At 33.4% G+C, this 12,779-nt stretch overlaps 1 protein-coding gene across 1 annotated transcript; it reads right to left on the reverse strand.

Annotated features, from left to right (window-relative positions):
* Positions 1-5,808: 5,808 nt before the first annotated feature.
* Positions 5,809-8,361, reverse strand: LOC141670585 (uncharacterized). The gene is made up of 2 exons (XM_074476519.1): positions 8,164-8,361; positions 5,809-6,153 (listed from the first exon to the last, which is right to left on the reverse strand). Exons 1-2 carry the CDS (start codon positions 8,277-8,279, stop codon positions 5,928-5,930), a joined length of 342 nt encoding a protein of 113 aa, XP_074332620.1. The 5' UTR covers positions 8,280-8,361; the 3' UTR covers positions 5,809-5,927.
* Positions 8,362-12,779: the final 4,418 nt, after the last annotated feature.

Here is a 12,779-nt window from a genome sequence, read left to right on the forward strand (position 1 = left end):
TCATGAAAGGAATATAATGTATTGAGAAAGGTTAAAGAAACCTAAGTAATAAGATCCCGGGTATGATCCCTCAAACGATAAACGAAAACGAAAGTTAAGCGAACCGTATAACAGATCAGCGGTCATTAGGCAAGCAATTAGGAGTTAATCAAGGAGGTTAGGGATGATGATGTCATCAAACCAACAAGGTGTGGACAAGTGGAAGCATTATGACATGTGCAAGATGACATAAGCATGACAAGGGGTTTTGTTTTGTTGGTTGATTTTGGGCCATGTAAAATTTACCATGGTAAAAAGCTAAAACATTTTCCAAGGCCAAAAAGGAGAAGCAACCAAGCAAATATCATAAAACACAAAAATTAGAAGTTGACTTTCCCATTTCAAGAAGAAAGCTCTCGGCTAAAACAAACCCAGCAACTTCAAACTGCCATATCTCCTTCAATACTCACTCAAATATTGTGTTCTATAGCTCGTTGGAAATGTATTGAGATGTCCTACAACTCTTTTTCACAAGTCTCTTCCAAATAAGCATGGTAAGACCCTCATTTTTACAGTTCTTTAAATCGGACTTTTAGAAACTTCAAAGCCTAACTTTGTGTTCTTGATTTCTTTGGAAAGATCAAGCTTGTAGGAGGCTCCCTAAGGCTTCCTAGAAACTTAACACCTTCCAAGGAAGGTATAAATCTTCACACCCTTTAGTAATAAGTTTGAATGTTGAAGTTTGGAGATGGTTTGGATGGATGAGTAGTAATTTGAATGATAAGCATGATTCGAGCTTAATTGTTAAGTAGTTTAGTTGAATTTGGAGATGTTATAATATATGATTGGATTGAGATCCTTGAGCTTATTATGACTGAAATCAGTAGCATTGATGTCTATCTTGAGTTGTTGTTGATTGGTAGTTGGATTGATATGATTTGGAATGGTAAAAATTTGGGAAATCGCGTAAACATAGCCGTCGTAATGTCTGATTTACTTTAGACTGCTTTTGTTCATAACATGAGGACCCGAGAACTCCCTGCTAGGTTTTGACCATTGCCATGTTTAGATAGTTCATGTTACGAGCTTCGTTTTGATATGTAGTTTGTTTGATTCCGATGTACGGTTTAGGAGAAACGACCGTTTTAAGTAACGGCATTTCGCGACCGAACCATTACCCCTCGCCTTACTTTGAAACCTTGGTTAAGGACCTTAAAGGGTTAATTAGTGTATGAAACAATTATGTTAAGTGTGTTAGGCAGTTGGTAAGACACTCGCGAAGGAATCTCCTTAAAACTCGTAATGGTTAAATTATTAAAAATGGTGGAGCCGAGGGTACTCGAGTGACTTAAGAGAATCAGTAAGCGCAAAGCAAGCGTTAGAGTCTAAGTTGGTTAAAGTATAGATTTACAAGTGACTTTGGTTTAATTCCAACTTACTTGTTGTTTATAGGTTATCAGACTCGTCCCGAGCCATTTGTAACCCCCAGTCGCTCAGACAAGTTTTCTATCCGTTATACTGTTGTTGTGATGTATACACTTGTATATGCATTATCTTGTAATAGATGCATGACGGTTATATTAGCAAATTCTTGCGATATATTGTAGCATCTGATATGGTACATATGCATGCCTGTTTCGTATTCTTGTCATATATATCTGTTGGTTCAGTTGATAATACCTATGCTAGAGAATAGCGGTAAATTGCATATAACCTTAGTATAGGGACCCAAAGGTGAAAACATTTTCTAAAACCGGGAGTCGAGGATCCCGAGTAGATTTTTTATATATATATATATATATATTTATATATATATATATGGTTATAGTTTTCAAAACTATTAATCGAATAAGGTTTATTCGATAACTTTATTTTATTATTGAATATTATTTCGAATATTCATCCGAGGACTTATGACTCCTTTATTTTATTATTGAATATTATTTCGAATATTCATCCGAGGACTTATGACTCCTTTATTTTATTATTGAATATTATTTCGAATATTCATCCGAGGACTTATGACTCCTTTATTTTATTATTGAATATTATTTCGAATATTCATCCGAGGACTTATGACTCCTTTATTTTATTATTGAATATTATTTCGAATATTCATTCGAGGGCTTATGACTCAGCTTAATTTATTTATTGAATATTATTTGAATATTCATTTGAGGATCTATGACTCCGATTATTTGCTGAGATATATTCTTTATTTTATTAAAGAATAATGTTTCGATAATCAAACTTATTTTTGATTATTCAAATAAAGATAGTACTTTTGTATAAGTATATCTTTGATTATTTAATTTTCATTCAAGTAAGAGTTTTAAAACTTCTACTTCAATTATTTTTATAAAGATTATTCTTTATGGGAATATTATTTAAATAATAATATTCAAATATTTTCTAATATATTGGGACTGATTTATTTTACTAAATCAACATCACTCCGAACATTCTTAAAAATATTTCGCGAGCCTTCAAAATGATTTTTAAAAGTTAGAGCCGATCCCAAAACTCATTTTTATATTTAAGATCCTCCTTTCGAAGGGGATTTAAATACTCGCTCAAAACCTGAGGGATCCGGCTCTGTGGTGTGTTTTATATTCGCAACAAGGTTGTTGTTTTGATAAATGAATTGATTACTTATCCAACACTCGGGAAGTAAAATTCTTGGAACAAGTTAATCCATTAACAGGCATCGCCTGGGAAATATCGGTGAATTTTCCTTTCCAACTAGATACGACTTCTTGGTGGAGCCGTATCAACAAGTTTCTACTTGGGGAAAGGGGGAACGAGCTTTACATTTCAGAGTCATGGATTTCATCTGAACTAGGAGTGGCGTAAGTGGTCGAATGGCGCCGACCCAGCCTTATTATATTGGCCCAAATGGCCTGGAAGTTCCGCTAAGGCGGTCCATTCCTTAGAAGTTCAGTGTTCGGTTGACAAGTAAATCCGACAGGTTCTCCTCTACATGTAGAAAATGGTGGGGTTGCACTACTACGACTGATCATCGTAAGTGGTCTTCCTGGCGCGGCAAACTCCCGTAATGAGTTCATCATCCAATTGGATATTTCTGCAACACTACCCAGAGCACTTCGATAGAAAGGCTACGGTTGGGCGATTGTTGAGTGTTGGCAGGGTCAAGTTTTCAAAATGATGTTTGCATCAAATGAAGTATCTCATAACTTCATTTTATTTTGATGATATTTTAAAGGTTGAATCTATTCAAGTATTATCTTGTAGTCTCATCTATGTGATGAACTTTTGAACTAATTATAACTTGAACGGTGGTAGTTCAAGTAGTATTTGGAAAAGATATAAGTATATTGGAGTATCTTGTAACTTCATCTTTTAAACTTATATCTAGTAAATGATTATCTTATGCATGACAAAGATTTTCAGAAAAACGTTGAGACAAGGTTAGATATATGAGATCACCTTGCAACGGTATTTTTATACAGTTATACACTGGAACTCTGTGTGTATTATGCATGGAAGAGGACTTCCAATATTTTGAAAAGTATATATGTATATATATACTGAATATTTTACGACTTTATCGCATTAAGATATCAACTTGGTTCATTTCTTTTGACCAAGACTTTCATGAGTACTATGAGAAGGCTCATATATTGTTAATCATTATACATATTATTTTGGTGGGCTTGCTGCTCACCCTTGCTTTCTTCTTTCATCACACAACATCAGATAGACAAGATGAATAGGACCAAGCTCCCAATTCGCGAGCGGATAGGAAACGTTCCGCAGTTTCCTATAGGCGTCGATGTCGTTGTAGCTGAGGTAGGAACTACCAATAGGCTAGGCTTTCAACTTTTGATGTACCAGACTTATGTATCTTTATCAATTGTAATAATGGCAAAGAAATATAAATCTATTTAGAAACCCTTTTAAGGTATAATGGCATATAATTTTGGAATAAAATGACTCGTGTTACTTTTGGATATTCATCTCTGAGACTATAACTTGTGGTGTGTGTGTGTATATTGTGGGGTCACAGTACAGAGTAGTTGATTGTTTAATAAGATTGGGTGTTATTAAGGGAAATGGAACTCGTGACAACCCGGATCCCCGACCCCGGATTTGGGGGTGTTACACATAGTATTAGACTGGATAGTTTTTGTTTTATTATCTTGTCTTATTACTTTGTAATCTTGGTGATATATAAACCAAGAAGCAGCAAATAGAACAACTAACTGAGATAGAAGGAGAGAAACATTTGTAAGCTGTATTCTTAGCATTTCTCTGTATTCTTAGTTGTTCTACATTTGTAAGCAGCTGCGAGCATTTTGCTACACAGAGTTCTCTCGATATATATTATATATCTCTGGTGGATACATTCAAATCCACCAGAAAGTTTTTAAAGACTTGTATTTTTAATTACTCGTGTTTTGATTCATTTGAAGTTATTATTCCGCACTCTGCAAATTAATTCACACTGATATATATTTGAGTTAGAACAATTTTATTTAAGAAAAAGTTTCAAGAATTCCATTCAACCCCCCTTCTGTAATTCTTGTTGAATTGTTAAGGGACTAACATATACATTATAAACAGACGCATAAATCAGTTCATATACGTCTGTTACTTTTTGGGTGGGGTACTAAGCTCAAAACCAAAATTATTAGGAAGAGGCATCGCAATCCGTACTAAAATTATTGGGAAATAAAAAAATAAAAAATTCAATATAATCAAATTAGCAAACTAATTATAAAGTATTTATAAAAAAATTAAAAATTTATATATCAATATTTTACCAGACGACAGTTTCAAAAATCCAATGAAATCACCAATCACAACTCCTTCATGCAAATCTTATCGACCCAAAATCAAAACTATAAACCCATTCATTCTAATAGAATTGTAAAACAAGTATATATATAAATACAAAAATATAATAATGTTGTAATAATGTGAATTTGGTATTAAATCAAACAACTCTCACAAGATATTTATCTTACAAACATAGTTTGATAACTAATTTTTAAGATTTTTTTTGTATATAAAAATTTAAACGTTAAATTATTATTTAGAAGAAAAAAAAATTAACAATAATTCTTGAAACAACATCTTTTAGGAGCCTTAAAATGCTTGTCAAACTCTCATCACCAAGGTAAACGTCTTGGGGACATACGGAGTACTATGTATAAAGATATACATTAAAATACTACAGACTACCACTATATTTTAATAATACTACCAAAAATTGACATAATGCTAATAATCAAATCCGAACATAACGTTAGTGACTAAAAACAAATACGAACCTAACATTAGTAATTAAAAGAAAAACAATAATAGCTAAATGGTAAATTCCTAAAAACACGATAAGTTGGTTGACGAAAAAATCAATTTCCCCCACATATAATATAGCCATGAAAGTGATCAAAAAATTATATTGTGCCACAGTTTATCCTTCAAAAATTGGGGAGAAACTTGGCGGATAAATTATTGAGAATTTCTTCTCTGATTTCTCACATATAAAAAATTAAAAATCGGGGGCCTACTTATAATAATAAAAAAATGGTGGCTTCTCCTCTCATCTCCTGTTTTATCAAACCACACAGACGCACAATATAAAAACGTTTAGCAAGTGTACAAACCACTGCTTAAGTTATGAGTGAAAAAACGAAAAAGTAAAATCCTAAATGTTAGTTTTAAATATTTCTAAATTGGGTCTGTCTTAAGCGCTAAATTCTGTGAATTTGGAGTGTTTTTATTAAGAATGTAAATGTATGGGGTCCATTAATTTTTATGATTGAAAAACCAATAAAATTTTTACACATGCTTCTTAGTCACACCTCAGAAAATCCCAGGAACCCTTCTAAATTATAACAAGTATACCTGACAACATCTTTGAAAGAACAATGAACATTTAATGCCCAACACACTTTTGAATTAAGAGAAAGAAAGGATAAGTATCAAGACTGGGACACATTTGAGCATTCTGGGCAGCTAAAATGTCCTTTAGCTCTGCAATTTTTACAAGACAGAGATCCCTTCCTGGAGTTACCCCCATATGACTGAGAGAGATCATCCATTGCATTGAAGTTAAAAAACATGTTTTCCCTGATTATTCCTTGTCCCTTGCATTTCGAGCAAGCTATCAACTTAAGGTCGCCACATCTTTTGCACATGCCAAGGGAGCTGCGAATTTAGAACATTGCACACATATCAAAAGCATGATTCATGAAATGTAAGAATTATGCAGAGTTTATCGACACTATTGTGGTTCTCTTACAAACTATTCTGTTATTAACAATGATTCAATTTGTATTTTTATGAGATCCTTATGTCTTGAACTGTTGAAAGTTTGAGTTTCGGGAAAACACTGATCAAGATTTGGATGGATACTTAAACTATATGCAACTTGAGTGCTTGCTAGAATAACTGGCCTAACTAATATGTCACGGTCTAAGGTTGTGTCTACTTGGAGAGAATGAAATGGAAAACTAATGTGCAGTTTAAATTTTCTGTGAGAAAGATTGCAGGGAAAATGAAGCATTATTTCCAAAATTATTGGGTTAGACTTGTACTTTAAATTGCAAGGAAAAGAATGAAGGAATGAATAAAGGTAGTAAACATTTCTTCCTAATCTCCCAAATATGAGTATAAAATTCATTTCATTCTATTCAAGTCAACACGACCTAAAGAGTCCAGGTGCCCTCCGATTAAACAGGTAATAGCAAGCAAATAGACGAGGAGCCCATGTACCAGAGCTTCCATGTTCTGAGCACTTTCGAAATGTAATTATTACCGTATACAGTACAGACACTACTGTGTGTCATCTGCTTAATTAATAAACTAGGTAAAAATATTAAATCAAAAGGCATTAAACACGAGATCGTACTAAAAAACATCCCATTTGAATAACAAAGAGTGTTTATGTTAATGAAAATTCAGAACCTGCATTTACACCATTCCATCTTTGGTTAAGGCCACACACAATTCGATCTCTACTTAATCTTGTCCTGGCTGCTTTGAGAACTACAATCAGTGAAGAATTCAGAGAGCATGTTTAAATTTTCATAGTTTGATTTGTGTACCGAGTGATATCACAAGTAGATAATTGGGTCAGCCTTTGATTAAGGCCAGTAGCATCGTGTGGATATAATTGGGGTAATGTGTTCTCATTTAGGATGACTTCAGGAACTGGCAATTATAATATTGGATGGAGCATTCGTTGGTGTCAATTATATATTACACACTAGGAGGCAACCAAAATGACAAATATACTATGATACTAATTGCAGCTCTTAAGTACTTGGTTTTACCTTGTCTTACTCCACTACTTTACGAATGGGGTATTAGTGACTAGTGACATGGGATGAAATGGAGCAGATAGTGAATATCAGGCTTAGCACACATTGGAGTCCAGATTGAAAAGGTAAAGAATGTTGGAGGATAATTTTTTTTTAGTGACAAGAGCACAAAACAGGTTGATGTGTGACTATGAGATTCAGAAATTTATTAGTTGTCTAAATCACCGTCTAGAAATTTTAACGAAAAAAATCTGAGGGCTAAAAATTTTAGGGGAGTAGACAGCATCAACCAGAATAGAAGGCAGAACTAATGTTGAGTCACCAGATTGCAACACGAAATTTTAGCCAACAAAATGCGAAATTGCATAATGTCCAGCCACGGAACTTCAACTGGAACTAAACCCCTAACAGATCAGCTTTCTTATCACTATAGACATTACAAAACAAATTAAGACCATTTGTTTAATACAGCAACAAGAAGTATGCTACAACTATGTTAATCTGTGAACCAAAATCCTCAACAACAATATAACTATAACAAATTAAACTTCTTGATTTCCGCCTTCCGTATTTTATTTTCACAGAGCAAAAGCTATCTAATTTGAAGGAAACCTACATGCGGCAACTTAATCAACATCGAATTATTGACAAGCAACAGTTGAATGGTCACGACAAAAAGATTGTGTTCAAGATACTTAATTATGCGGTGGTTTTTAGTGTTCACGTGCATAAATGTATTATCAGTGATGTGCTTCAAGATCACCAGTTTAAACTATACATGTCGCGGTCATTTTAAAACTAGCTAGTTCTCATTTGAGCACGAACCCTGTAGTCGTAAACATATTTAGCGAGAAGTTGGCAATTAAAAAAGGTGGGGGGGGGGTGTTGGGTGTACCTGCGTTGGGAAGTAGAAATGAAAGAATCAATCTTGGTAGCAGAGAGAGTTGCATATAACAGAAATGCACCAACTCCATAGCCTGCTACTTCACTTGCTGTTATATTTTCCAACATCCTTTTCTTCGACTCCCCCTGTCTGTCCTTCTCTAACACTTACTACTATATTACGAGTATGTGTTTATGTGTTTATTGCTAGGCCACTCAATGCTTGGATCATCACCTTATGTCCTTATCACAACTGAAAAAACTTTTGCTTGGTAAGTTGGATTGGTTTTTAATAATGGGCCATTTCTGTTTTGCCTTGTTAATGTTGGGCCTGTCTTGTATGCACTTGTTCTTCTTTATTGGACCCTGTAATTTGGTTTCTTATGCGCGCATATTTACTGAGATACAGTGTGTACATGGATATGTTCAAAAAATCCGAAACCCAAAATTCGATCCGGTCCGATTTGGAAAAAAGTCTGAAAAGTTCGATCCGGAAAAAAGTCTGGCCCGGTTAGCCCGGCCCGCGGGCCTTAAATGGACCTCATTTTTTCTTTAAAATCTGGCACAGCCCGAATGTGACGCCCTCAATCTCGATGTTAGGAAATGAGGACTCACACACCAATAAATTAAGACAATAACAATAAATATAATAAACCTCGATTAAAAAATAACAGAATCTAATCAGGATTAAGTTTTAGACAAGATTACAACTACCAACCATTATAAATATATTACAACCCAAAATATAATTAAATTCAAATTCATTCGATTCCGACATGGAACCGACAGATAACCCATTGTATCTGAACCAACATAAACAGTCCTTCCAACTAATACGCTTGCTCACACACACAACAGCTACCTGCTCTGGCATCTGGAAACCAACAACACGGTAGGGACCGCCAGGAACGCTCTTGCGAGCGGTGCGCCTAAGTCTGGCCATCTTCTTTCTTAACTGTCATGGTTAGATCAAAACAAAATAAATGAGCAGAGAAGCTCAACAAGTAACTATATAAACAGTTCTATAATGCAACAATAATTTCAATATCCAACTTTGAGGCATTCTAGTGGCAGCCTTCTATGATTAGCTAAGTAAAGGTTATGAAGAAGATTTGGGCTTTCAAGAATCAAGGCTTAGGATGGAGTGAAAGCCGACATTCATCACAAATCATTATCAGGATTTTAATGAGTTGCTCAATTGAAAGGAAACATCTAGTCAAGCTTCGAGAATCAATATCAACATCAATGCAAAATAACAGGGTTCTCAGATTCCACAATTTAAACGAAGAAACGATTCGATCCATTACATCTCATCTCATTTTAAGGAAGCAACTACTTAAAGAATATACATATTTTCTCTTGTATTAAAAAATAAGGAACCCTTGATTGAAATACTCATCTTATTAAATATAATGCGGGTGATCAGCCCGTACCGACCTCCATCTAGTCGTTATGGTACCTATGGCATTATTTCAGCCTTATATCGGATTAGCCCAGCTAGCCTCTTACATGACTGGACTAGTCCCACGAATCTCTTACGTATCTGTCGAATCCATCAGGAATTCGTTTGGAAAACTTTTGTGTTGGAAGAAGGAAGAGTTGTCTAAATTCATTTTATCATTACCAAGAATATGAAATCATTTGGACTCATTCAAGTCAAAAATCATTCTTAAGTTTAATTCAAGAAATCAAGGAGAGTGAACGAATCATAAGTAAACAAGGATCAATATAAAAATATCTTGATCAAATGGTCAACAGAGTATACTAGTTCCGAATTAGAATGACTCCAAAGATCAATACAGAACAAGGTTCACGGGTTATTGAAGAATTCAGGTTAATCAAAACAATACGTAAGAAGATTCTTCAAGGTTCTCTTAGGGTTTATGAGATCATAAGATAACAAAGGATATAAGTAAGGTAGTCATGGTATGAATCAATAAGGTTACTATAAAAGGTCGAACAGGAGTCGATATCAAGTTATCACAAGAAATAATATCAGGGTTTCTCGAAATAAAAAAGAATAGGGTTACACATTTGTTATAAAGATTCACTACTGTATCATGACATTAATAATTTCCTATCTATATTCAAATCACAAAAGAAGGCAGAGTTACTTGCCTCAAATAGCTATCCTACTTAACGGTTATTGAGCTACTGCCCCCTAAGATATCCTTCCCTTTACTAGTCTGAATGCCTCCGGTATCCGAATCTACAATCCAAAACAAAATCTCTAATTAGCAACTTACTCAACACTCAACGTTTCTCAGAACGTCTAACAATTACCCCATATCGCGATATTACTTAACCTATATTCACATGCAACACACATAGCACATAATCATATATACATCTATACTCTTATATCACTGATTATCCTACACTTTCTCATATAACTAGTAATCACGTAATCTCATGATTTTATCAATTCATCCTTATCAAAACGTATTTATGCTTACCCTTAACTTCTCAAGTATTCGCAATTACATTTAGACACATAACACGTAACATGCAATTTTCATCTCAACATATATATCCCGATTAGCACATCACAAAAGCTATAATCGATCTTAATTCTACAACCTATAATCTCATTTAACCGAGTTAATCCATCTATTCAAACCGAACTCTCAAAAATCTCGAATCAACCAAGAATCGAGCATCAACATTTAAAATCCTTACTTAACCATATGCAATTTGTCAATCAAAATCAAATAACTAACATGCTTAGGTCCAAATTCATAGTTCCCTATAAATCGAATATCATCAGTATTTTATAATCAAAACCTTAACTTAATCATACTTATATATCAATATATTAATCCATATTCATTTAATTCCCAATTAATTTCCAAACTAATCAATAAACCACTTAACACCAAAACAACTTATAAAAATCAACATGCAAACATTTAACTCGACATGCAAAGCTATTCTCACAAATTCAACTCGATTTCAACTATATACGAATCATTCAAATCGTTTTCTTCCAAAACTGAAACTAAAATTAAGATATTCATACTAAAATTTTATATGCATGCAAGAATACCAATTTAAAAACAGAAATTTGTGTAAATCATCGGACTCATGCTCATTATCGTCCCCGTCGGCTCACCGGAGGCTCACCGCCAACGGCGGCAAAGCTTGGTGGTGCCCCGTTTCGGGGTTTCCAATCGTAGCTCCACCTTGAACCCATTTTTGACACCAAACAAGCATGCAAACGAGATTCATCATCAAAACCATGAGAAACATCAAACCCCCTCTTGATTTTGCAAAAGCCGAACCATACAACCAACTAACCCAACTTGGGGTTTTTTAAAAACTCAAATATAATCACATGCATCCACATATATGCATACAAGAAGCAAAACCTCACATATATATGGGTTTAGAATAAAAAACGGATGAGAAATGAGAGAGAGAGAGAGAGAGAGAGAGAGAGAGAGTACCGAGAGAGGGAGAGAGAAAAAAAAAGAGTGAGAGAGACAACCGGGGAAGAAGAAAGAAAAAGGGGGGTGTATTTATATATACACTCAAGGGTAGAATGGTAATTTAGAAATTAAAATTTTGAATTTCTTTTTCTTTTCCATTTACAAATCTATAAATCTCTTTTAATAAAATATAAAACATTCTTATAAAACTAGAGAATATACTCAATCCCACTTTTAAAATAAAGAGCATAAAATTAGCTCTTCTCCTTTATTTAAAAATGAATTTTTAAGCGAATAAATTATTTGTAATGGATTTTATAATTAAATCCCAATTAATGAAAATACCTTTCATAAAATTATTTTAAAATATCAAATCATCCAAATAAATCCAACCATTATTTTTAGAAAATCTCTTGGATTCCTTTAAAAGTAGAAAAGAAAATCTCACACTTTAATCACATTTCTATAATTTTATAAAAATATTTCAATATCAATAAAATCCTTATAAATCCTTTTTAAAACATTTAAAATTCGACAATTTTCGAATTCAAGCATGCACACATCAAATATTATACAAATGATCATCAAATATATTTTACATTCGCATTCTTAAACACTTTAATCCTTTTTTAATATGGGTTCCGTTTAACTTGACGGCCCGACGACACAGTTTAATCTCTTAGCTGACTCATCAAACTCGAACGAGTTATTTTACGTTCCTAGTTATTATTATACAACAATGACAATTAACCATAAAATCATTTAGTCCCTTATTTATTCACATAATCTCACACTTATAGTACAAAACTATATTTTATTCAATTAATCACTTCGCGAAATTTTCAGTCGCTACACCGAAACCCGAAAAATCCGGATAAAAATCCGGATTTAACAAAACCCGGATAAAAATCCGGATCTAAAAATGCTCGGATAAAAGCCCGATTCGACCCGAATAAAAGTCCGGGCATTTTAAAAAACCCGATTAAGAAACTGAATTTGTATATAAAATTTGAAAATATACAATATTTTTTTATAATTTTTAAAATATTATATTATAATGTTAGAAGCAATTAAGGTATATATGATTATTTATATATTACATTAAAAAGTAATTATTTATTTCGATTCATAAACTACTCTATCTGATATATTAAGATATTATTTTCTCCGGTATTTAAACTAATAAAAATACGAGTTATAA

This window comes from Apium graveolens, chromosome 7, assembly GCF_009905375.1.
Source record: "Apium graveolens cultivar Ventura chromosome 7, ASM990537v1, whole genome shotgun sequence".
In the NCBI taxonomy this organism is placed as follows: domain Eukaryota; kingdom Viridiplantae; phylum Streptophyta; class Magnoliopsida; order Apiales; family Apiaceae; genus Apium; species Apium graveolens.